Below are 25394 nucleotides of genomic sequence, written 5' to 3' on the forward strand. Positions count from 1 at the left end.
CCTCTTCCACCCCAATAGCACTACACAGTACAAAAATCAGTAGCACTGCTTTACACACGCAACGTACATGACGAAACAACAACTGTTACACAAGCCTGAACCCTCTGGCATAAATAGAAAAATATGGACCTTCCACTTGTGTGCGCGATCAAATCCGCGCCTGTTTTTTTTTGTTTCAGACGGCAGCAGCCAGTGGGCTCAACGGCATAGAAAATTCTCACCTAGTAGTCGACCCACCGTCATCAAATCTGTTGGAGGAAGTTAAACATTGCCAGAAATAGAATTCACCTGCGCCAACTTTCTCCCTCGACCCCACTGCACCCTCTACTGTTTGTTCAGTTGGAGGCACGCCACTTGTTAGAACTTGGACTTCTGCGGAACACATTGAGTCAACACCAACAACTTCCAGCGAATGCCTCCTCATGTATGTTTTCCCTTTTGTTTTAAACTGCGTGGACGTTGCCTGATTTGTTTGTTTGCTTGCTTGCTTTTCCCTTCCATATTGTTTAATATTATTTTCATCCCATTGACTAAGATAGTTGCTGCAGTGCTGCCACACCACCACGTGAGCGCAACGCCTTTTCCTTTTGAGTCCTTCAAAGGAACGAATGAAACACCACGGCACTCGAGGTGGTTTTGGTGACGCATGGAAAATGTCCCACCAACTTCTGTCTCACAAACTGAAGGCAGACAATGTTAACCAAATAGTGGAAGGACAATGCAACCAGATCCGTGCAAAAAGATCAAAAAAACAAGGAACTGGGCCAAACGTGGGCATACGCACTCCATTAAAGTGAAAATCACAAAGAAAGTAAAACGCATGCAGGGCACGGTAAGAACTTAAAAAAAAACAGCAGAAAGTCACGGGGCACGACAGTTGCACAAATAACTGCTATAAACGACGAGTAACATCTACGTGCCGCCAAAACAAATACTCAAAAACTAAAACAGGTTATTGGCAGCCCCAAGCGAGGGACTCCTTAACCGAATTATCCCCTCCCATTCGATAAAGAACAAACGGAAGAAGGGAGACATGCAGGTATTTATTTTTTCTATGTGCGGTCTATGGTGCGGACAGAACGGATAAGGAGTAACACAAACCTGCAGATTATTCCTGCGGGGTTACACCAGGGAGTGCTCTATTTGAAGGGGTACACCGGTGCCGGGGTCACGTATTAAAGTATAATCTCTCTTGAACTCCTCGGAATCAAAAAAGGCATTTAGAGCCTCCTTTGATACATTCATTGTGCAATGCTCCAGCTGCATTACGTCAATACGCACGCGTGTCGGCTCCACGCCACCTGACATTTGCCGCTCGAACGCCCGAATAGCATGGACAGCAACCTTTATGTGATGCTGAATGAGAGGCAGAGGCTCCGTATCGGAATCGAAGTATTTACGAAACCTGTTCTCCATCGCACTCCGCAGACTGTACTTTTGAGTCTGAATAAAGCAGCGTAAAAATAGTGATATTGCGGCATTAACATCTTCGTCGCGAACGAAGTCACGAAGGTGCAACCGCGCATGAGCTTCGGAAAGGCGTATCACTGACTCCATATGCCTAACAGTGATCGCCACACCACCATGTTTCGACTCCTGTCGGAGTTCCGTGTAGAGCCGCGCAATTGTGTTTGCATCGATATTGGAAACACGGGGGTGACAGTGTGCCTTGGCATAAAGAATATACTTTCTCAGCAATTGCTGCGGCAGCGGTTTATCACTTGACGGATCTTCATCTTCATTCAGTGGCTCGTTGGCGAGAGAGTTACGTAGTTGCTGCAACTGCGCCTCTACCACCCGGCGTTCCTCTTCTGTGGATGCGTTCTCCAGCGCGTACCGTAAACTGGACAGTCGTTCCTGCAGTTCTCGCTCACTGTGCCGGCTCTCCTGTTGCGTTCGGGGATGGTTTCGAATGTGTGAATGACATATAAAAGTTGCTAACTTTTCGTCCAACTCCACGTTAACCTCGTCACGCACAACAAAGAGGAGATCGAAACGCGAAAGAATTGGTGTTGTAAGATTGACGTTAGAGTCAACAAATGGGAGAGGGGTCCGTACCGCCCCCCTATAGGAATGGGCCGCAGCGACTATGCTACACCGTGCTGAAAGCGTAGTGACAATACCACCACGAGCAACGGATATGGTTTTGCTGCTCCATCGCTTCATGAAATGAAATACCGTCTTGATCAGACATTTTGTCAAATTCGTCAATAAGGCAGCTGCCCCGGTCTGCAATAACAAGCGCGCCACCCTCCAACACAAAATCCCCCGTAACCCCATCCCTATGCACGGAAGCCGTAAGCCCAACGGCTGTGGAGCCTCGACCCGTTGTGAAGACTGCGCGATTTGCCGTCTTCTCCACAAATTTGAGGAACTGAGATTTGGCACAGCCGGGATCACCAACAAGCAACACGTTAATGTCCCCTCGAATACGATGTGATTGATCGCCACCCACGTCTTTTGGCACACCACCGAGCATCCCCAAGAGAAGACCAAGTTTGATGTCTTCACGTCCGTGGATGCTCGGAGCAATTGAGCGTAACAACTTCCGCTTGATACGCGGGTGCTTAGCCAGGTCCATTATTCGGACCCGCTCATCGTCAGGCAAGCGAAAACTATCGACCTCAGCGGTGCGACGCACCACGTTATTCGCGTGTAGCAAAGTTGTGAATACGGGAAAGCCCTGACGACTGTTTAGAAGCGGGTCGAAATTGTTGCGGTAGATTCCTGTGACGTCCACCTCCTCTCCAGGGTTCGCGCGGTCAATCAAGTCGTTCGTAAGAATGACCTCCAGGCTCCGTGGAAGCCGACCAGGAGGTACCTTCCCGGGTGATTCCTGCAGTACAATCGTCTGATGGTTGCGATACTCTGTGAGGGTCATGTTTACACGAAAGGGGCCCTTACTGTGGCAACTAGGACACAAACTGACGCGTTGCTCCTTATCTCCCCGCTGGTATATGGGACCAATAATGTAGCTGCAACGCACACAGTCGTACCTAACCGCCTGCATCTGGGGGTAAACGGGGGAACGCCGGATGACCACTCCCTCAACGCGCACAAGGACATTCATGTGTATCTGACGAAAGTCACGAATTGGGTCACACAACGGTAGGTCACATATTCGGACCAGAATGTGTTTATGGACTTTTCTGTAATGTGGAAACAGTTTAAAAGCAAAGTAGTTTGCTGCATCCTCCAGCAGTTCAATCATCACGTCGGGAACATCGACAAGCCACAGCGCCAACACAGAATCGTAGACGCGACTCAAATGGCTGTAGCTTAGCTGGAAGCTCTGCTCATTCTCACGAGCCATCAGATGCACCTTCTGTTCATAGACACAGACGCCATTTTCCACATAGTTTAGGTAAAAGTTGTAGATACGGTTCTTCACAACGTGTCGAGGAAGTTCCTGAGAGAGCCACTCCACCAGGTCACACTGAGGTTGCCGCCAGTCAAAATCCATGGGGCCCAGCTCCCCGCGAACGTACACACCATCGTCATTGCCAGCGGTAGTGGTAACATCCTCATCCTCCTCATCGCCACCGGCACCTCTCCCTCCCACGCTTCCCTCCGCTGTAAAACCACTTCCGTCGCTACCAGTGCTAGGAATAGAATCCTTATCTACATCACTGAAGACACCCTCCTCCAATTGTCTTCGCTCCTCACGCAACCGCTGTTCCATTTCATTTCTTCTGTCGAGCAACGCATCAACAGCCAACCGGCCGGAGTCTGATATGACAGAAATATCGCTATTGTCGTCAATCCAGTCGTCGTCCTCTACATCATCTTCAAGGACTTCGCTCTCCTCATCAGGATGAAGATAATCGCGCTCGTAGTTGTCACCGAAGAGGTCCTCGCCTAGTTCTTCCTCGTCTCGTTCACTATCATCATCTTCTTCGCGCCCCCCGACGTCGTCAGCGCCTTGATGACGTGACGTGTCACCCTCCCGCCTGCGCTTGCGGTGAGGAGGCATAGAAACGCTTACGCAAAGAGCAGAGCCCGTGGAGCCGCTATAACTTCAGCTAGCTTTTGAAATGCTTTACGAAAAGAAAGATGTAAAGAAAAAATGAGGAAGGAATGGTAACCACATCCATTCCTTAACAGTCCTTCTGGGCACCGTGCCTCATACCAGTAATATCACTTTTCCTTTTTCTTGAGTGGGAGGGGTGTCCTTCACTGATGTCAAAATCCGTCAAAAGTCACAGCGTATTGGTCACACGTCCACTAAAGTGAAACTTCTCGTGCTCAATAGATCCATACATCTCCTTACAGATGCCGACCCGGAGGCACCGAGCACAAGGGCTTGAAGTTGTTTAAAGAAGCATAAAAACACAGGACAAAAATGAGAAATAAAAAAAATATCTGTGAAAACCATTGCAAAAATAACACTCAAAAAAAAAAAAGTGGTGCTACCACATATTTCCTCTCCATGTGAAAGGAGGTGAGCAAGCCCCGTTAAACATGGGCATTGGTGAAAGAAAATAGCATCCACAAAGCACACAAAAGTCAACAGCAACAGCCACAATAGCACAATAAATGCTCTGTGGTCTCGCCCAGTGCCTGTGTCTTTGATAATATTATTCAAAAGTATTGGCGGATTGTTTCGGCCCTGCGGCAGGCCTCCACCATCTAAACACCAATGTCACAGGCAGTAACCCTGTCACTGCGCAGCGTTGTGAAGAACCAATCGGCATTTTCAACCTCCTCAATATTTACAAACAGCCCTCCGCCGAAAACGACGCCCTTTTCATCCTCGAAGGGGCACCCTCTTAAGTAACCCTTGCATCGTCTACGTGACCTCACTGTGGCCCCGTGCTGAGCCACCAGCTCTTGCGGAACCCACAGAGCGGAAGTATAACGACGCTCCCAAGCACGCAGTGTGAGGAGACTTTTCAGGGTACCGCTGTATGGTTTATTCAAAATATCATGAGGTATGTAACTTGGCCACCATTTCAAGGTTTCAGCAGGAACCTTCACATCCGACATGTTGTATATGACAAACGGGCGGCCGGAGGCACTGTACATGTGTTCCACGCGGAAAGCGTCCGGTGACAGCGTCCATCGGTCGCTTAAATAGTCTAGAAATGTTGCTGGTATCCACATCCGTGAAAGGGTCTTTTTCGCGCACTGGGCTCGTACACACTCCCAAGCGCACGAAATTCCAAAAACAGGAGCCTGGTTAAGAAACATTGTTGGGGTCTTCATTATCATCTCTTCGAGGTGCAGTGGGTCTTCAAACTGCTCTACGTTGAAAAAGCAACTGCTGCTCTGCATACCACAATGAGTGTCATGAATTCCTGGTGTGGCGAACGTTATGCCCTGTTCCCGTGGCTTCAAGCGGACGACACCACCAACTTCATCCGTGTGGAGTACAAAGTAGGGATTGGCGTACCCCCTTAGAAGCGCGAAGCGCTGAAGGGCCTTCTGAAACTCGCGATTGGTGCAGTGGACGGTAGCCATGCGGGACAGACTGAACAGCACGGGAAGGGAAAGTTTTGCTACCTCTTCCGCTAAACAGCGGTGCCTGACAGTACTTACTGGCTCTCTAGCAAGGGAGGAAAGGAACGGAAAACCACTGACCTTCATTTGGCCAATCGTTACGCCACCAACTGCCAAATCAATTTCCTTTTTCGTCGGAAACACATCGGCGTTCTCAAACTGGTCGGCGCAGAAGTACTCCACGGCGTGCGCACCTCCCTTTCCGGAAAAGTACGACGTAAGTATGGGAGGATAGTCCCTCATTCCCTCCCTTGAAACATTTACGCCAAATGAAGCGCCTTCTGCCATGGTAACCCATGTGCGAGAAACATAACCGCAGCGCAGGGCCTTTCGACGCATAAGTATAGAGATAGGACGGGGAAACGGTTGATTTGTGAGGGAATGGGGTTCATAAAGAACACAATCGCTTGGGTTGTAGCGCCCCTGGAAGGGTGTTTGCTCCGCGTTGATTAAGCGCCTGCTGCTGCAGCCCTCACCCACCCAGTAGGGGCTCCTAAAACAAGCTTTCCCGGCTATCAACTTCAACGCTTTAACACGAGATTCCCCAAAGGGAGCTCCAACGGATGACAGAGGGAAGGATCCGTGTAGTCCCGCAGCGATGTTGCCCTTGTAGTCTTCGAAGAACTCCACATCCGTCGTGTGAGCGGCGTTAACCAGTATACGATCGTGGCCAAGAGCTGCAAGGTCAGTAACAGCACATCCCGGTATTAACAAAACGTCGCACAAAATAGCGTTCGGAAGCAGTGTGATTCCTTCTTTCAGGCCTTTCACCAGCCTTTTGGGAACCCAAACATTACTCTCCAGTTTGTATCGACTAGCGAATACGATGAGGCCGCGACAAATCTCCTCAGGAAAAAATGCACCGGTGAAAAGGTGAGGTGTTTTCCACCTCCATTTGGTCATGACCCTTCAAACTACACCGCTGCCAACAGGGAATACGAAAAAAAAAAGTGAGCAACAACCCGCAACTTGTGTTCGATCCTTACCACACTTCTAGCATGTTGTGGGGAAATAGAGACAGCATTTACCTTTTTAAAAAAAAGATAGAAAAATGCGGCACAGATGAGATGTCATCCAGTACAGAGGAATAGTGAAGGCAGGTGGAAGGCAGCGTGAGATAAAATCAATATCGCGCAACGGATAGTGCCTGATCCCTACCTTTAACAACGTAGCGTTGCTTCGGCATTGTTTCCCGAGAACAAAAGTGTACATCGCATTTTGTAGGCCCAACTCCAGCGGCCTGCAAGGGAGAACCGATGCTTTTCTCACACCTTCACCCGTACCTGTGGTAGTTTTGCGTTGCAAGGAAAAGTCAACCCTGCGAGCGAATCAATCACTGATGCTAAAGGTGGTCCTAAACTCCCTCATCCGGGCTTCGAGGTATTCAGTCAACTCCTTCCCGCTTGCCACGAGTTCTTCAGCAATCTGTTCCCGCTCCAGCGCGTACCTCTTCACTGAACGACTGTGTTTCCTGAATTCCTCATGTAGATTCGCCACAGCCGGGTCAACCAGCAGAACAGAAGAGTCAGGGCTTTGCCCAACATTATACGGCGTCGCAGTAAAAGCATTTTTACAGAGCGGTGGGCGTCCCCGCTTCTTGCGATCGGGCTGCAGGGTCCCATTCCCCTGGTTATCCACCAAATTACCGTCTGAATCCGTGCCTGATAACTGGACTGCTATTTCGTGAAGACGGTCGAAGCCCTCTTCTATCTTACAATCCAAAACCCTCAATCGTCTCAGGTACCGCCACGCATCCGAACGAGTGTGCTCCGTGCTCGCAACAAACAATTCGAGTTGGTTTAGTTCCATATATATATTTATTTATTTATTTCGTGAGTGAGTGAGAAAACGCCGGAGTGTAACAACGCTTATCGGTGTGATGATTGTGCTCGTGACAATCCACTTAGTTTAATCCAGCAAAGCGCAGTCTGGGTATAATCCGTCCCACCCGCCCGCATACGCGGCCGCCGCCCAGTGGGGAACTTGTGGGTCCGAAACCTCTTCGTTTCCTTGTCGTTGTTGGATGTAATTGATGTGGTGCATAGTGAAATTGCAAAAGGGGGAGGAATGGCAAAGCAGTTGGTTATGTAACTGAAGTGAACACATGTGGTATAAACGACATGTACAAGCGAGCCCACAATCTCTCGATGAGCCCACTTAGGGATAATTGGAAACATTCCAGATGCCCAACTCCTCCGTGGAACAACACTCGAGTAACAAAAAGGGAAGAGAAACTGATGGATTCCTCAGACAAACAACGCGAAAGGAAGTAACAACAACACAGTGCGGTAATGATAATGGTTGAGTAAAAGCAGCTTAAAAATCGGGCGCCTCACAGGTGCCTCACGCACGCGAAACATCGTATTATACCAAAGGATTTGCAATAACCCCCCCCATAAAACCAGTGTCGCCTTAACATACTGGGGGTAACGGAACACTGTGTTTGTACAACCGGGCCCCCTCTTACTACCGCCTATCCATTAAATGGCATTTTTAATTCTATTGAACTACGACGTATGCTTTCCACATTTCTGCTTTACTCTTTTTTAAGTACTCGCCCCCTCAACTGTTTATTAGTAGTGTAGGCATGCCCCCCCCCCTCCCTTCCTGGTCCCGAACGGCCGAATTAACCCTTTCCCTCAATAGTAAACACCATCCCCTTCGCCCGCATAACATGTAAGCCCCCCTCACCGAAAGCACCGATCGTCAGATTTGTTATTTAAAATATTTAAAAGCCCTTCTTCACATCATTCCCCGAGACCCCCCCCCCTCCACAAAGAGTAAAGATGCCAACACACACACACAGGGCCATGCAGAAGGTAAGAAAAAAGGGGGAGAAGTGTGTCCATATGGACGGACCATCGACCGCGTGTTCTGCTGCCAACGTAGCGAAGGGACAAGAAGAGAGCAAGGAGTGTGATCAGTCGAAAACGTATTTACTCTCGACAAACACGACGACGTTCAGCTGGATCTCCCGTCCCACTGCCATTGTGGCGAAGGGAGTCGTTCACTCCTTAACTTGTACACGCCAATGGTATCATTTCCAGCGTATACAAGCCCCATATCTTGCGGGCTCCAGCGACGCACCTCTCTGCGAACGGTGTAGTCCTTCACAAGTTTATAATGAGTGTAGAGGAGTTCGTGAAAACGCCAGTCACCTGTCGAAGCTACATCACCAATGTAAATGACGACCTTGCCACCTGCCTGTGTGAAGTACTCCAAAGCTTCGAACGCCATGGAGCTCTGCTCCTCCTTGGGAGAGCCGAATGGGGGCCAAGAGAGTAGTAACACACTTGTAGGACACTGCAATGAGAGCAGAGCAACGGGTCCCCCGAGCGACACACACACACTGTAAGGACAATTCAATGCAACCTCGTCAAAGGCGTATATGGGAAGCTTTTTCTTGGGGTAAAAGCACGCATGCACACCCTCAAACGAAGAGATGCCCAAAGCAGGATCTGGATCCCTTGGCGCCGCCGGTACGCCATTGGCAACACGGTTAAAAATGTGTTCCACGTACCCAACGCCACTTCCCACACTCACAATACAACTCATCTCAGGAAGAGCCCTGTACGCAGCATCCAATGCATCCTTAACGTGTTTGGGAGATACGAGACTCCAAGCGAATGCCGTTGATGCAATACGGTGTGCCTCGTACGTCAGTGGCACCTTCAAAATGTCCGGCAGTTCCCTACGACACCGATCAATTTCATCTTTAAAGATTTGGTAATCATCACCAGAGGCGTCAAAGATGGCATCGACCAAGTACGCTATGTGTGGAAAGTAACACATAAGAGAACATCGGGGGCAATTACGATAGTAATACATCTCTCCTACCCTTCCTTGCGTGTTTTCATCTATGCCATCGAACCCGCAAACGTCGCAACTCCAGAGTTCTTCTTCCTCCTGCAACCGTGCCTTCTCCCGCAGACGCTCTAACTCCTCACGACTTGTTCCTTTTCGCTCCACTAATGGCGTTTTTTCTCCACTGTGAGGCAGAAAACAAATGCGGCCAAACGGACAGAAACCGTATTCCTCGAACACCGGGCACACGACGAGCCGCTCCGGGGGTGGGGCCAGTTGTGGAACCTCTGGTGGAAGTCCCCCCGTTTCAGCGTAGAAAGGGGATGGCCGGGCTAACATTACGTGTTTTGATGCCCTCCGCTGGTTTGCATATACCGAAGCAGTGTGGCAGGTGAGCTTACACATAGAACACGAACACAAAGCACCCTCTACGCTGTGCATTGACATATCCCTCTAAGAATGCAGGTAAAAAGACTAAGTGAGGGGGAAAGAGAGGAGGATACACAAAATCAAGCTGAGTTCACACCGCAGCCGGTACAATCCCGGCACGCTTGGTAAAGAAAAAAAGAGCGTAGGGAAGAGGCTCAGTGGCGACACGTTATATATAGCATTAAGACACGCTCAAAAAAAGACGACCTGCACCCTAAACACCTCAACAGTGGAAGGAACGCACGTAACATTACTATTCATCACTCCTTTCCTTAGACTCTCTAACCCATGAGAAAGATTGTGCAGGGAAGAGTTTTACTAAGGTTGAACTTATTCTCTCGTCCTTTCCCACCTATATACCCTCATTAACATGTGTGTGAGAACTTGGCAAAAGTGCCCTGGCTTAGTTTCAGTGAAACACAGATGTATCGGTGGAACACTGACAAATAACGGACTTCGCACTGAGCAATATTCTCACGCCCCCGGGCCTGTTCGTTACTTTTTCTTATGTCTTTACGATGCTCTTCTAGCCCATCAACAGCGACTTGACCAGTATTGGTTGAACCCCTTGTACCAGTTAAATGTGCATTCGTTCCCCTTTGTCTACCTTTATATTGTTCACTTCAATACAAAAATCATCTTCTCGTTCTCCTTTAAAGCGAATAAGAACTTTTTTCCCCTCCGCTTAACCACTGGCAAAAACTGCAGAAAAACCAAGAGCACTTGCCGCCAACCACCCTCACCGAACATCGACGACCGCAGCTCACTTTAGCATCTAAAAGTCATCGCTGAAGCTCTGGTGCTGGCCACCTTGTTGGTTGTCATTACGTCCCCTGCCTGAGTTACGATCACCACCAAAATCCCTTCCCCCTCGGCCGCCACCGAAGCCGCGACCACGTCCTGCTCCCTCTGGTGGCCTCGGCCCTGACGGAAGTTTGGCTCCTCCAGGAGAAGTAACATTCTCGGCACGCGTGCGGCCATCCTGCGAAGCAACCTCGAACTCAACTTCCTGTCCGACAGTTAGTGCACGAAAGCCCCCCGTTTCCGTTTGAAGAGCTGAGAAATGCACAAAGTGTTGCTTCTTGTCTGCGTCGTCTTCAATAAAACCAAAACCACGTCCAGACATCCACGATATCACCTTACCCTTGTTGAGAAAGAGGGTGCATGGAGCCATGCGCTTAACTATGGAAGCGCGAATCATCTGTAAGGTGTTACTTAATAGTTCTTACGTGTGCGTGTATGTGGGTGATGGTGACCTATCGGTCTTCTCTTTTCCTACTAACTTGCAAGGATGAAACGATCCACGTGGACAAACTGACGTACCCTAAGGAGAAATAGCATTGAAAGACAGAAAGAGAAGTGGTACATTAGGAATAAGTCGTCAAACCAACACATGGGACCATGAAAGAGGTAGACAAGACACTTTGGTCGGCATTACACACTAAGAAACAACTCATTAAAAATAACAAAAACGTAGCGCGTCTCGCATAATCATGCTCAAGCGGCCGTGAGTGTGAACACGAGTTTTTGTGACCATAAGGATCCTCTTCCATCAAAAATCAACGGGGACCCCACTAAAAGGGTCCGGAAAACTGTCGTCCATAACATGCAGTCTGTCTTGGACTCCTTGGTAAAGGTACTTTTGCAAACGCTCTTGCTCTCCCCTGTACTTCAACCACTTTGATCTGCTCATGCATCGGTGAGAAGTGTCAGAGCACAAGCTACTGCGCACTCTGATTTGTTGGGCCCAGATTTCGGGCCCGAAACTAAGTGGTGTATCTGAACGGTTGAACTTCTCACGTTGCAGCGTGAAGAAAACCACTTCCCCCAATAAAACCACCGGCACCCATTCACTCTTGGAATTCACCGCAGTGGATAACCGGACCCTCCGATTTCCATCCAACGCAACGATGTCATCAACAGAAAAGAAAATCGCATCCGTTGGTTCAAGGGTGGTTACAGTGTCACCTACACGACGGATAACGCGTGCAGACGAAAGGTTGTGCTTGATTACACCGAGTCCTTTGTCAGCGCTAAATTTGGTTATTATCCCTTCAACTACGGTACCCTTCATGTGTAAGCAGGAAAAAAACTCTGCACACATCAGATGGGATTTTTTTATTGGTCGGAAGAAGGAAATGTAAATCCTTTTTGCGTTCAACTTAACTGCAATCGCACAGTGTAAAGCACAAGCACTTCAAACGACCCCAGCCGACCGTAAGACAACCTCTGTTACAGAACTCAGCCGCAACAAAATGGGATAAATCCATCACGGGATAGTATCAGGATGTTCGCCCCTCGTTAGACGTATTAGCCTCTCCTTGGCACGCAGGACATCAGCTGAATATCCCATCTCCTTTGCTTTGGCCACCGTGTCCCACGCAACCTTGATTACCTCGTTGTTCCTGTCACCATGGGCACCCGAACCACGGACAGGACACGGTTTAGGCGCCCTGTCCTCCTCGCTTCCTTGCCTTCGAACACAATAGAAGGCACCTTCAGCATCAAAAGTAGAGCGGTTCACATCCTCATGGACCCGGAGTGACCGCCGAAGTCGGCGGTAAACGTTTGGTTTGGGGAACAAAGAATCAGAACCGCCGGCCGAGTTTCGAACATTCAAAATTTCTGGAGACGGGACTTCTTCGCTATCCCCTTCCCCCGTGTCACCTCGCAGTTTCGGAGGGGTCGTAAATGTGCGATCGTCATCGTCGGGAAAATATTTTGCAGTCCAGTCCACGAGAGAAGGGTCAAGTGTTTCCTTATTTTCCAGGGCGCGCTGCCGCAGAAACGGGAACGCAGAGTACGAAGAGGTTCGTTCCTCTTTGTATGTCAAGTCCATCATCGCCGGTGTGTTTTCTAGATTTGCCCACTCACCCTGGAGACGCCGCTTCTGGGCGGCATCTTCCTGTGACGCGACATTAACCCCGCAACGCTCCCCACATTCGCCGGTGTGCCTATCTTCTTCATGAAGCGTCGCCGCGCGCTCGGAGCACACTGTCTCTTGACACCATCTGGATTTTTTGCTCCCTTTATCTGACTCCTTCAAAGCGGTCATGATGTGAGTTCGCAGATGTTTGGGTAAGGAAAATGCTGCAGCAGCAACAAACGAACGATACTCTGCATCCATCTGTTCACAGAGACGCATATACTTTCTGGCGTTGCGGGTTTCAAGCATGGCAGCCCCAGTGGTATCTTTAAGATAGTCTTGAAGCAAAGAGGACAACTTTTCCCGCATCGCCCTATCCTTAATATTATGCCAATTCTCCTTTCGGCCATATAGTCGCTCGGCATCATCCATGTACGTCCGCCTCCGGTCCTGCAACCACGGGACGGTTGGAAGGGGTCGTAGCTTAGAAAACCGCATGTCTCGGTGGAAATTCCCCTTCTCTCGCACTGTCTGGGGATTAGAAGACCGGCGCTTGTATGGCCGCTTGGCATCTACTTTCCAGTGCCGCTGCGTGTGGACAAAGGCAGGCTGCCACCTAGGGATGGTTTTAACACATTGCCGTATCATCTAGAGCGAGGCGACATGAAAAAGAAAGATGAAGGAAAGACGTAGCCCGAAGTAGCGAGGCGCTCAAGTAAATGCATGTGAATCCGGCTGCCACCGATCAGTGGGAAGAGGAACCTACGTCTTCAGCAATACTTGCCGAAAAGAAAGAGAATAAATACCCACACGTTGCTTTCTTTGCAGTTACTTTCATTTACGACAACCAACCAACGGGAAATACGTCCAAGGGTTGACTCGACTGTTTTCCGCACTAACTTCCGGGGCGTTTCATCAAGATATAGACGTCGCTATTATAATGAACGTCTTTAAGACTCTGGGGTTTTCCGACAATCTGCGTTAGCAGTCCGCCGCAACTGATATGAACCGTCACATCCAAGCTACTTTCGTTAACTTCCATGCTGTACACGCGGCCGTGCATGGCATAATCACAATCGTCTAGGCGTGTGGAGCGATGGTATACACTCTGGTCGTAGTGCTTAGAGCCTGCTTGTTCAGACAGCTCGATGGAATCTGTCAAAATTATGGTCAACCGGTCGCCGGAGTGAAGTGGAAATTCTCCCGTGTTAACGTCGGATGTAATAATAAGACCTCCTCCCTCACCTGTACACCGAACTCGTGACACTCGGGAGTAAACCGTACCCTCCTCGTTCACAGCTGCCACCGTGAAGGTGTCTTCCAATATTACTTTCGAGGAAGCCATCACACTTTGCAACACAAGGGGCACATGTTATACATAAGCGAAGATGAAAAAGAAAGTATGAGGGAATATAGGGGGTCAGCTTCGCCAACACCCATCGTGCCACGTTGATCATTTACAGTGGTTTGTGGAAAGCAGAGAGGGTTGTCCAAACACGCTGTATACGCCAACTCTACATTACAAAGGGAGAAGAACGACAGTAAATGCAAAGGTGACAAAAGTTTCAGCGAAAAATCTCTGGGGTCATCTTATACACAACATCAGAGAGAATGAAGTTTCCTTCCATATCCATCTCCGACCGCATCTCCTCAACAAAGGCGTTCATTTCATCCGTACTCAAGCGCTCACCCTGCGTTGTTAAAATGTAGCGAAGGTCATGCTGAGACATGTATCCCTTGCGTTCAGGGTCTATCCCCTTAAAAGCTTCTTTCAGATCACGCATCGTCCTCATATTTTCAAAAGCCATCTTCATCGCGCAGCAGAAGCCGTCAAACGACACTGACCCACGTCCCTCGTAGTCTGCTTCAGCCTTCAAAGATTCAATGTCCGCTTCAAGTGGTGTACCACCACAGATTCTAACTAGAGATATGAGATCACTCAAAGGTATACGCCCAATCTTGTCATGATCGAAGGCATCAAAACGACGCTTCAAATACTCACGCGTCAAATCGTCAAATGCGTTGGACATCCTTCTACAAATAGCAAACTTGAGTCCTACCCTAAAAGAAACATGGAGTAGCTATAACGAAAGCAGTGCGGGAGGCATCACTGTAACGAAAATCAGCAAATCCGAACTAGTAGAAAGTAATCATAGACCGCGCAAACCACGGATATGATCATTCGACCCAACTGCGCAGCCCGCTTCACCTCACTCCCCCCCACCTTGAATCGAACCCGACCAACATAGATGCGTACGGCGACACACCCTCCTCCATTTTCTTCAGTGAAGAAATATAAACGCACATATTTCCATTTAAGCCAAAGCCATTTCAGAATCGGAGCGCTAAGAATTTCGAATGATTCAAGTGTGTTGTTGAGTCCACGAGCACCCTTTCACTACACAAAGCTTCCAAATCTGATCGGTGCACATGTCGACCAGGCAAGTGTAACCCTTTTCCCCCACGAGCCCGGTGTCTGGAAAAGTTTTTTTAAAAAATAAACAAATAAGCAGAAGCTATAACTTCCCTTGCCCCCCCAATCAATCAAAATAATGATCGTTTCAAGATATAATGCCTTACATCGGCCTAGTCAAAAAAAAAATCAACGACAGCTATCATTCTTGCACGGTCACGATTGCGAACCAGTGATGGCACAAAAACAAGTCGCACATTTAGAAAATAAATACTAAAGCACCGCACAAGTGTTTGGACAAACTCACAACAGTAATTGTTTCTCTCACCCCCTCCCCTTGTGTCCCACCCAGACTGCCGAATGTATACCTTTTTTTACCCGTTGAAATCCAGGGCCTTTGTGATCGGTGCTATATCCCTCACAGCTCGTACCACCAAGTGGGGAGAAGAGCATCAGTAGAGCCTCCTGGACAGGAAAACATTTGTGCCCAACTATAACACATTTTTCAGCGTCGTATCATAAAGGAAAAAATGAGCACCAGTGAGCTTCAGTAAAGCAAAATGGATCATACAAATAATATTTATAAGAACCCCTACAACACCGAGGTACGTCATGAGTTTGTGCGGTTGATTCATCACAGCGAATCTTAAACAGCTCTTGGATGCTTCTTTTTTTTTAAATGAAGTACTGAAAAATGCACAACAATTGAGTTATGTGAAAATGAAGGGACCCTGTCTCCTTCATTCACCGGAACAGGAGATGTCACTAGGCACTACCACAGCTCCATTATCTATCATTGAGCTCAACTCTTGCAGTATCCATGGCAGGAAATCCACAACTTTGCCGTACTGCTCCATATAAACCCTATTAACAAGTTGTATCGAAGTTGCGATCTCCACCCAAGGTGCCTTCTCGTCAGCGATGGATTTGATTGTACCAATCTCGGCAACATTGAGGTAGGACTCCATCAAATACCGGTCAATTGCGTCGAAGAAGAGGCGAATACCTACGGCTCCACCGACGACCTTACGCATCCACAGCAAGGCTATACCTTCATTTGGTTCTTCTGTATAAACAAACTTGTCTATCACAGCCAATAGTGTTGAACCACCCAGCACCGCATTAAGCATTTCCAGCTCTACATCATCTTTCAGATGACCCACTTGGGAAACCATGCACGAGAATATATCTACAGCTATAGCACATCCGTCTGCGGTTGCATTGCAGGTCAACTCCGAGATTTTATCCTCGGATGGGGGAGAAATTCTGCTTGAAGTCACCTGAAGCAAATATAGTCCCTCCTCATTCATAAGCTCCCCGCTATATCTGAGCTGGACAAATCCTACGGCATAAGGAGCAAAAAATGGTAAAAACGTAAAACTCAACCTCATTCCCTCAGGACACCCTCTAGCAATTTCATCCTCGGAGTCTGCCCAATAAGGCACGCTCCTCGGGTTGTTGATCATATGTGTGGCATGCACTGTCTCTAGCAAAGAAGAAAACGCCTTCGCGACATCAGAGAGGCACTTTCCGGCTCCAGAGCAGCCGATCGCTTTAACCATCTCAAAATAGAAACAATCATCAAAGGGGTCTCCAAATTCCTCAGTAATATCATTAATGAAATTCGGCATATGCTGGAAAATGCTTTTCACAATATCGGACACGTTGCTGAAAAATGAAGGAACGTCCACGTATACTTCCTCAACAATGCATTGGTTAATATGGGCGGCAATCATCAGTACCGCGGAACCAGCGCCGGGGGTGATACTTAACACGGATGATATAACGTACCCAAAATTCTTCCTATCTTCTATGAAGCGTCTCTCTCGAAGCAGCAACCGAAGCTGCCTCTCAATAAAATGGTTGAGCTCAGTTCCCCCACGTACCTCACTAGCTGCCAGTGTGGCTGAGAGCATGTCCGATATCCTGTAATAAGCACCCTCCTCCCATCTCATTAGTTGCTTCTGAAAACCTGGGTTAGGACTCACAATCGGCCGGCTTTTTCTCATGATAAAGACAGACTCGTCCTTGGAATACCTTCCTCGCTTCATCATGTAAGCTGCCACCACAGCAGCTGAGCGACTAACTCCCATCAGGCAGTGCACTACGACTGTGTGCAGGCGGGCCAATTCAACCTCTGTATCCCTTCTGTACATCATAACCAGCTCAATAAGCGCACACATTTCAGGGAAATGTCTACTTATGTCGTACGTTGGGCAGTCTTCAGCAGGAACAGACCGGATGAAAACCTTGCGTTGCAGAGGGTCTTCCGGTACGCTTGTCGAGGCATATTCTTCCAAAAGGGATGCAAACACGTTAAAAGAGCATATTTTCTTGTAAACATATCGTTGGTCCTCCGCCAAATACTCATAAATCCGATAGGGCGCCACGTGTTCTCCACCGTTCAGCGTTAAAATAAGAGAAATACTTTCCTCTATTGACCTAGCCCGGTTACATACCCTTTCCTCAGCAGTAAGGTAGAGACCCGGTAATATTTCGCTAAACTCGGTATAAGGATTAGCGCTATCAGTTACCTCTAGCGAATCCTTTGGGAGTAACTTCCTTGGAACGGTCCAGTCGACCTTTTCAAGGGTCATATCTCATCCTAGATAAAAAACGTCGCGCACAACAATAAATGAGATATGAAAAGGGGAAAACAAATCAAAGTGCACCACTATAACCAAAATAATTTTAAAAGGGGAACACACATTTCTCCAAAGTGGCGAAGCGGGGGGAAGTCTTTTTTCTTTTTAATGAAAAGATGGCCCTCGGGCGAGCACCGCCGTCCACCGTTGTCCAAATAAAGCTAAAAACAGCTTTAAGGCGGCACTAGATACTTTGTTACCCAATGCCACGTCCATATGTACTACTGATGATTGTCGCATTTTATCCAGCCAAGAACATCCTTTGCTACATTCGATACGACACGCTGCTTTTCGGTGTGTCTGGCTGCTCGCGCGCCAAACCTCTCCATTGACTTTCGGCGCTCATGAAAGGCCACCTTTTTTAATAGGTGTCGCGCCTCCAGTTGGTCAGATGAATACGTTGCTGAAGCAATTCCTCTGGAAGCCAATGTTCGACTTCTCCTAGCTGGTCGCGGTGGAGACTTTGTGATAATGTTGACTGTGAAATCGGGGTCACCTCGTTCCTGAAGTAGAGTCGCCAAAGCAGCTGAGTGAGCGCTCCTAACGTATTCTGTAGCTTCGCTGTCAAGATTCCTCCCAATGTTATCAAGCCCGTAGGGATCCTTTATCGCAAATTCAAAAAATGGTGGTCTACCCGACTCCGTTCCGGGAGACTTCTCCCAACGCATCGTCTTCTTTAGGAGGTTGATATTTGTCGTACAAACAACATTTTTCCCATAGTCAAAAACAGCGCCATAGTACTCAAAAAAAGCAGCTGTCAGAAACCCCAGTTCTGCTAAATCACAGTCCTCACCATCGTGAAGCGGCCGATAATCCGGAAAGGGCGGAAGAAGTTGTGGTTCATCCGCGGATCGAAGCGTTGACACTTTTGGAATAACCCCCACTTTGATCAAGAAGTGAGCACACATGACGGTCAGGGCGTAACTCGCCAGAAGACCATCGATAGAATTTATAACTCCGCTCGACCTTCCCCATCTCTTAATCAAAAGTAGTAGATGCCTTGAAAAAACATACTTAGAGAGTACATCGCTCAACAAATACGAATTCCGCAATCCGACAGAAGAAAAACAAAAATCGAAGGAGAGTCGGTAGAGCTCCGGTCCATTCCGCGGATCCACTGGAAGACGCAAAGGGATGTCAACACCTTCATGCCGTTTCACCTCCGTTAACGCAGCAACAAGTGCCGAACTCGAACTGAATTCAACCGTTGAGAACTGCTGATTGTTACTCCACTCTGTGTTCACCGCCCCAAAATTTTCTTCCATCCTCGATTTAAACGAAATGCATTCATTGTTATTCATTTGTCGCGTAAACTGAAAAATACCGCACGTGGATAGGTGGTGAAGAGGTGTTCCTGGTAAGGACTTGCTAACCCTATCCACCTTTATCACTGGAACACGAGCCTTTGGCAGCGCGCTACTTTTCAAACCCAGACGTCTCATTTCCCTCGACAAACGTGAAACAATTTCGCCTGCCTCAGCGACGCCGGGTTCAACATCTGCTACCCCGACGAAATCAGCATCGCCTCCAACTTCTAGTAAACCCATAACCACAATGCCTCCAAACGCAAAGACGCTCGCATCGTAGCCTGTCGACTGAACAAGCGTTTCTAATTGCTGCCTTGCCGTACTACATTCATCAAACGCAGATCTTCCAGTGTCCGAGGCCAATGCCATCCTTACAACAGACTTCCCCAACCCCTCCCACTGGCTGTCGCTTTTAGGTGGAAGGGATGACTTCCAGGGTAACGTGATGCATCTCTTCACTCCCGTATTCCCTGACCGAAAAGCTGAAAACTTTCTCATTTTATCCTATTTATACGCCCCGAAAAAAAAAAAGAGGAAGAAACGTTTCCCCTCCACATAAAATGAGTATAACTGAGTTTTCACAAATATATCAAAAGGTAGCCACGCAGAACAAAACAATGTTTGTATGAAAAATAGGCATTTTTGGCCTTTTGCATTGCATTAAGTAGAGAGGGATTTAACATCTATCCAGTGGTCTTCAGTTTTCCGATATTTGTTCAATGTGCCGAACAAGCTGTCCATACCCTCCACCGTACATAGCAGTCAGTGGTTGAGAAAAAGTTAGTGGACAAAAAATACCTGAGGCAACTGTAGTGTAAAAGTTGCTAGCAGTCCCCTCTCGCGTTTCACTGGAAAAGATTTTTTCCAGAAAATCACGTCTTCTCGCTGCTAAAAACGAAGAGTTCACAATTGTTGTTACGTTTTCTGAGGTGACATCATGCAAACCGATAGTTTCCATCAAAGAAAACTGTATGAAGTCTGTGTTAACCTTTGCCTCAATGGATGAATGCGCTGCCATTACTCTTTTAGCAGGTTCAACAGAAATGGGGCGCTCCGTTTGCTCCTTCAAATCGGAGGTCTGATGTGAGGCTGGAAAAACACCAAAGTGCCCACCAGCCTTAATATAATCCACAAAGGGCGCCGCACCATCCTCAAGGAAAGATATCAGCTGCGAGACGTAAAACCGCCTTTTAGATGATGTAGACCCTCTCTCCCCTATTGATAGGTTCTCCACTTTGCAGTTCTCCAAAATGAATCTCCTAAGCTTCCGGCAGAAGCCACTCCGCCACCGCATTCGGATCAAGTAACCTCCTACCACAGCTTTAAACTTTTGAAAAAAAGTACCCACATCTTCTTCCGTTAGAATTTCTTCGACATCACTTCCCGAGGAACCAAAACCACTGTGGAGATCGCAGCCATCGCATTTAGGCAAACTGCTCCGATGTTGTGCCCCATTGCACCCGGTCGCCGTTACTGAGACTTCGTTGCTGAAATCAACATCTTCTGAGAAGTCGGCTTCGCGACACAAGGTTAACGACTCACTTCGAATGACGCGATCCATGTCCCTCTCCCTCACCTCTGTAACGCCATCAGCCGAAGATTTTGCATCACAGGCGTGAAATCCAATCTGTTTATAAAACAATCCAGCAAGCATACCCTAAATACGAAGTTATAGCACCGTACCGTGTGCAAACCACTCGCTTAAATATTAATAACTTGGTTGTCTCAAAGGTTAGGAAATACAAGGCAACCAAAAAAGGGATGGTTACGCAAAGGGGAGGAAAAGTTAGTTTACAACCCGCCAACTTTGACATAGAGGTGAGAACAGATGAATATCACCGCAGGAACATGTGGACGCACGCCCATCCTTGCCTAGGTTGCAGAAATACCCAGTAACCCGGAACCTCGAGGGGGCAAAAAACTACCGATTGCACCGCCGAAAATATAATCCGTATCGCATCTATACAACTTCCGCAAGACAAAGGGTCACCTTCACCACAAACCTTTTAAAATATATACACCGTCGTCCAACCAACACAAGACAAAAGCGCCACACACCTCCCAAGCTCCAGCGTTGGTACTCAATTGCGCAAGTTCGTCGCGAAAACGCAACTGAAAGACCTGCGCTAAACTACAAACACGAACGGGTAATGGAAAAGAACCACTGATCGATGTTTCGTGGAGGCTGCGCCTCCCCACCACCCCTCTCTGTTTTCCCCCCTCCATTCAATTGAGGCACCCCACCTCCAACAAAATAAACGAAAAAGAAGAACGTGCAATCAGAGAGTTAGGTTGAAAGGTGCTGTTCACGTATCACCCTCCGAAGCTAAAGTATGTCCAGTAGAACTAACAAGGACAGGCATTCACACATACTCCACTAAAAATAGAAGTCGGAGGGGGCAGTTGCCCACGCACGACGACCACCACCCACCACAGCAGCGGTAAATAGGGAGACTCTACGAAGGGCAAATACAGTGCCACATCACCGCCCCCATGGGTGTTCCCCCCGCCCCTGACGAGACGGAAACATAATTTCTGTGACGCCGCCAACCGGCTCGCATAGAAAGGAACATAGGAACAAGGCCCCCCTTCGAGCATTGGCACAGCGGTGGCACCTGACATCAGACAACCAGAGCAACCAGGCGCGGCAACAGTCGAGCACCACGGGAAGGTGCCTACTTTAAGCACTGCCTAATGCCGGCGAAAGTGCACACTTTTATGCTTTGTTGACGGGGCTATCTTGTCCCTCAGCGGGGATACCAAGCAGAACCCAGTTCCCGCTCCCATCATCGGAGCTTAACGAAACGGAGGGACACCTCTCAGGCGGAAACGTGTGATCCTCCCGGAAATGCTCTGCGAGGGCGCACTGGACCTTTCCGTCACGCAGGAGGTGATCGCAAAGGTTATGGGAACCGCGCCATTCACCTCCTATGGTTGCAAACACACGGGGCTTGCCCATTTTAGAGAGAAAAGCACCAGGGCGTCAACACACGTTCGTTTTGGAGTGGTGTAGCTACGAGTCTGAGAACAAACACAGATTTGGGAAGCGTCACTGTTACAATGGTGTCTGAAAGTAGTGAACAGCATGCTGTGACATATTTCCCTTTCCCCGAAAACTCTAACGTGAGCACGGGAAGGTCGGAGTTACTGGGAGAAATAAAGGTCCACGGCTATTTTGAGCGGATTCGAATTGTCGCCCTGCTGCCGGAACTCGCGCGCCCCAAAAGAAGAGAGTGAGAGAAGCTGATATTAAATTTGGCAACTGGAGAAGAGTTTAATAGTCACCGGCAGTGAAGACCTAATGTGACACACAACACTGGGAGACAGGCTGTTTCACACAAACGTTACCTATTTCTGGCGTTGTGAGGTGACCGTTCAGAACGTGGTGCGGAACCATAACAGCTACCACAGTTGGATAACCTCCAATGTAGCAGTGGGGCGCGATATGAAAAGGATAATGTACTTCAAAACTCCACAACCTTTTACTTCCTCAGAAAAGGGGGCTGGTTGGCCCAAATTACTGAAAGGAACGCGCAATTAAGCCCCGTAAATAGGGGAAAGGTGGAGTGGACGGCACTTGAAGACTCCAACGAGGGCATTACATCTGTTGTTCGCCCGTTGACACCAAATACAATCCCTAATAGGGGCGACATGCTGCCACAAGGAATGTTCGCCGGAAACAAATACTATCCGGAAGCATTTGCCATTGTATCTGACTTTTAAAATTATCGGCGCATTTCAAAATCGTGGCTACGTTTATTTCTGTCACCAAATCGACTCGCGGATGCCGTATTGGAGCGATGCCCTTGTCGCCCGCTTCGCCGCCACCAAAAGCGCCCGAGTTTCGTGCGGATGTTGTTCGGAGTTGCGTGTCAGCGGCCTCTTTGGTGGGGCCACTTGCATCCGGATGGTGCTTGCAATACTCTGACCACGTACTCTTCACCACAGAAGAGAATCACCGCCTAGACGTGGCAATCGGGAGGCAAACCACCACCACCCAATGACCTGTTGGCTGAGCAAAAAATTGTAAATTATTGCCCCACGGGCTGCGTTGCAATGGTGCCCTTCTAAGAGAGGAACATGGAGAGTCGCAAGACGACGGCTAGGGGGCGGGGCTCCCGTTGTTATTTCGGCATTCACCTTCTCAGCATGTGCCGTAGAGTCTTTCGCCAATGGAATCGCTGAGGAGCACGTTGTGGTGTGCGGACCCGTGTTGGACGCGCCTCCGGCACTAGCGACTGGATAGGTAGCAACTGGGTGACAGGCGGCCGATCAGATCGCGTTTGTAACCAAAAGCAAAGTACCCCCTCCCACGAAAGCGCCAAACTCGCATCCAGATTGCGTTAAATGGCTGTGGGAACAAGGACTGGTAGAGCGACGGATGCGGAAATAGTGACTTCAGGTAGAGAGTACTTGATCCTCCGTTGAATATGCACAGAGGCCATGGTTGTGCTAAATATCAGCGATGGTGGAGTGATGTGGTGAGCACTCATGTGACCCGTCGCCTTGAACCGCGCACACTCTATTTTTTTTTTTTTTGTGAGTGTGAGGGGAAAGATCAAATTACGTGATGTTCCAGTGATCGAATGAGAAATTACTGAGAAACATGATCCCCCGCACTCAATTGTTCGATTCGAGAGAGTTGACTTTCGGTGCTGGCTCAAAACCCCAACCTGGCTACCCCGGGTTGATACTCTGTTCGAGCCTGCATGAAGCTGCGTGAAGAGGGTGCTGCCTTCTGTTGGTGAAAAAACTGTGGTTGTGGGCATTTGGCACCCTTAAATATCCCTGGAAACTAGAGCGTACAATTAATGATGTCATTCATTGCAGCTGAGATAACTTGCGGATTTAGCACTGTGGTAACAGGAGTGGTGATGGCAAGGTCAACGAGTTTCCAAACGATGCAGGTGATATATGGGAGTGCCCTCAGCTGGTGTTGAAACTGACAGTAAACTCTGGGGGAAACGAACCCCCATTTATGGTACTTAAGTTGTGATGTTCGTTTGCATTGGCTTAAGTCACAGCGGCAGTGAATTTTGTTGTTGTTTTAATTATTTTTAAAGACAGTCCCTCATGAGGTAGCCACTTGCTGTTGCGTGAGTGGTGCTTGAATGAATTGCGCATAGATGTTCTTTGCTTTTTGCGGTATTCATGGATCGATATACATTTGTCGGGCAATACGCCAAGGTGTCTTGTAACCGAGCTACCAGTTTGGAAGGTCACGCTGTCTTGTTTGAAGGTTCGAAAGGAATACTCGAAATGTTGGTTCTACAATACTTTGTTGCCGCTCTATGATGTGCCTTGCATTCGTTTACTTTCGCTTGACGCACCTTCCTCGTGGTTGTTTCATGCCAAAAAACTTTGAGCCGCCACGGGTCTATTCACGCGTTTCGGAAGCTTAGAAGGTTGAAAGCCTGCACGAATTACTGATCCGGCACTAGCGGTAGCGTTGTAGTGTATTATAATGGGCCGAAAGCGCTTGGTATATGCCCCGCCAGTATGTAAGCTACCTTTATATACCGGAATTACGCCAATACCCTCTTTCACATGTATAAACATTTGTGCATAGTGGAAAAGAAAGCTTCATGTAAAAATGCCAGGGTATGCAAATATGTGGACTTAGCGTGATCTCTGAGCTATTGTCATTACGTTTATTAACTTCTCTATTTCGGAAAGGTGTCAGAGAAGATGCGGAGACTCCACTTTAATGAGTCTGCAGTACTGAGAAGGCGGAGCGTTTACTATTTCTACATGCATTGTGAATCGCGCTCCTGGTTCAAATGATGTAGAAGTAACTTATACGGATCTCAAGTTGTGAATGCACATCAACACGAATTGGAGACATTGGTTCTGCTAACGAAGTCAGGTTTTCACCATTGAATGGAGTTGTGCTAGTTTCAGGAACAACTGTCTGCCAATGAAGGTATGTAGACTAAACAAGTTGTGTGTTCCCTCTAAATACATGCCCGGGACATGCAATAGCACCAGTTAGTCTCACCTGTATATATGAAGGAACAATATGTCGTAGACAAATATTTCAGTCCATGCTTTGCCGCGAATTTTGTGCGCGTCCGATGCCGCAGTATTTTACGCAGCCCTTGACAGAAAAAACTATGTGAGAACAAGGGTAGTATAAAGGTAGTAGATTTTCGTTAATTTATAGTTGGGACATTCAAAAACATTGGAGTAGGAGGAAGTTTGTCCGTATGTGATGCATTACCCCACAAAGTACGGTCGCCATTTCCCGCGCGGGACGCTGTGCAACATCTGCGTTATACGCATAGAGAATGGTTTGTATCCAAGTGCTTGATGCTTCGAAAAGATGATGTGGTCGTTTTTCAACGCCGGCTCGATCCAGGAGGTTGCTGAATAGTGGCTGGCTATGATCTCTGTTGTACCCTCCGAGAACGAAGTAGGACCTTAGAATTGCT

General features: G+C 48.2%; 13 protein-coding genes across 13 annotated transcripts; 1 reads left to right on the forward strand and 12 right to left on the reverse strand.

Moving 5' to 3' along the window:
* Nucleotides 1-1122: 1122 nt before the first annotated feature.
* TbgDal_XI8960 (minichromosome maintenance (MCM) complex subunit,putative) lies at nt 1123-3973 on the reverse strand (the record flags this gene model as incomplete). The annotated part of the gene is given in 2 exon segments (XM_011781739.1): nt 1123-2098; nt 2100-3973. Coding segments are annotated over 2 exon segments (2850 nt in total).
* Nucleotides 3974-4629: 656 nt separating this feature from the next.
* On the reverse strand, nt 4630-6402 carry TbgDal_XI8970 (hypothetical protein, conserved; the record flags this gene model as incomplete). Its single annotated transcript, XM_011781740.1, has 1 exon — nt 4630-6402. The coding sequence occupies one exon, from the start codon at nt 6400-6402 to the stop codon at nt 4630-4632; it is 1773 nt and encodes a 590-aa protein (XP_011780042.1).
* Nucleotides 6403-6828: 426 nt separating this feature from the next.
* On the reverse strand, nt 6829-7308 carry TbgDal_XI8980 (hypothetical protein, conserved; the record flags this gene model as incomplete). The annotated part of the gene is made up of 1 exon (XM_011781741.1): nt 6829-7308. One exon carries the CDS (start codon nt 7306-7308, stop codon nt 6829-6831), a length of 480 nt encoding a protein of 159 aa, XP_011780043.1.
* Nucleotides 7309-8460: 1152 nt separating this feature from the next.
* On the reverse strand, nt 8461-9750 carry TbgDal_XI8990 (hypothetical protein, conserved; the record flags this gene model as incomplete). Its single annotated transcript, XM_011781742.1, has 1 exon — nt 8461-9750. One exon carries the CDS (start codon nt 9748-9750, stop codon nt 8461-8463), a length of 1290 nt encoding a protein of 429 aa, XP_011780044.1.
* Nucleotides 9751-10102: 352 nt separating this feature from the next.
* On the forward strand, nt 10103-10504 carry TbgDal_XI9000 (hypothetical protein, unlikely; the record flags this gene model as incomplete). Its single annotated transcript, XM_011781743.1, has 1 exon — nt 10103-10504. The coding sequence occupies one exon, from the start codon at nt 10103-10105 to the stop codon at nt 10502-10504; it is 402 nt and encodes a 133-aa protein (XP_011780045.1).
* Nucleotides 10505-10507: 3 nt separating this feature from the next.
* TbgDal_XI9010 (RBP16) lies at nt 10508-10933 on the reverse strand (the record flags this gene model as incomplete). Its single annotated transcript, XM_011781744.1, has 1 exon — nt 10508-10933. One exon carries the CDS (start codon nt 10931-10933, stop codon nt 10508-10510), a length of 426 nt encoding a protein of 141 aa, XP_011780046.1.
* Nucleotides 10934-11284: 351 nt separating this feature from the next.
* Nucleotides 11285-11836, reverse strand: TbgDal_XI9020 (T. brucei spp.-specific protein; the record flags this gene model as incomplete). Its single annotated transcript, XM_011781745.1, has 1 exon — nt 11285-11836. One exon carries the CDS (start codon nt 11834-11836, stop codon nt 11285-11287), a length of 552 nt encoding a protein of 183 aa, XP_011780047.1.
* Nucleotides 11837-12001: 165 nt separating this feature from the next.
* Nucleotides 12002-13246, reverse strand: TbgDal_XI9030 (hypothetical protein, conserved; the record flags this gene model as incomplete). Its single annotated transcript, XM_011781746.1, has 1 exon — nt 12002-13246. One exon carries the CDS (start codon nt 13244-13246, stop codon nt 12002-12004), a length of 1245 nt encoding a protein of 414 aa, XP_011780048.1.
* A 247-nt stretch (nt 13247-13493) lies between these two features.
* On the reverse strand, nt 13494-13943 carry TbgDal_XI9040 (RNA polymerase B subunit RPB8, putative; the record flags this gene model as incomplete). The annotated part of the gene is made up of 1 exon (XM_011781747.1): nt 13494-13943. The coding sequence occupies one exon, from the start codon at nt 13941-13943 to the stop codon at nt 13494-13496; it is 450 nt and encodes a 149-aa protein (XP_011780049.1).
* Nucleotides 13944-14163: 220 nt separating this feature from the next.
* On the reverse strand, nt 14164-14628 carry TbgDal_XI9050 (calmodulin, putative; the record flags this gene model as incomplete). The annotated part of the gene is made up of 1 exon (XM_011781748.1): nt 14164-14628. One exon carries the CDS (start codon nt 14626-14628, stop codon nt 14164-14166), a length of 465 nt encoding a protein of 154 aa, XP_011780050.1.
* Nucleotides 14629-15751: 1123 nt separating this feature from the next.
* Nucleotides 15752-17608, reverse strand: TbgDal_XI9060 (dual specificity protein phosphatase, putative; the record flags this gene model as incomplete). The annotated part of the gene is made up of 1 exon (XM_011781749.1): nt 15752-17608. The coding sequence occupies one exon, from the start codon at nt 17606-17608 to the stop codon at nt 15752-15754; it is 1857 nt and encodes a 618-aa protein (XP_011780051.1).
* Nucleotides 17609-17877: 269 nt separating this feature from the next.
* TbgDal_XI9070 (hypothetical protein, conserved) lies at nt 17878-19461 on the reverse strand (the record flags this gene model as incomplete). Its single annotated transcript, XM_011781750.1, has 1 exon — nt 17878-19461. One exon carries the CDS (start codon nt 19459-19461, stop codon nt 17878-17880), a length of 1584 nt encoding a protein of 527 aa, XP_011780052.1.
* A 199-nt stretch (nt 19462-19660) lies between these two features.
* Nucleotides 19661-20617, reverse strand: TbgDal_XI9080 (hypothetical protein, conserved; the record flags this gene model as incomplete). The annotated part of the gene is made up of 1 exon (XM_011781751.1): nt 19661-20617. One exon carries the CDS (start codon nt 20615-20617, stop codon nt 19661-19663), a length of 957 nt encoding a protein of 318 aa, XP_011780053.1.
* Between the last annotated feature and the right edge of the window lie 4777 nt (nt 20618-25394).

Source organism: Trypanosoma brucei, chromosome 11 (assembly GCF_000210295.1).
Source record: "Trypanosoma brucei gambiense DAL972 chromosome 11, complete sequence".
Taxonomy (NCBI): Eukaryota; Euglenozoa; class Kinetoplastea; order Trypanosomatida; family Trypanosomatidae; genus Trypanosoma; species Trypanosoma brucei.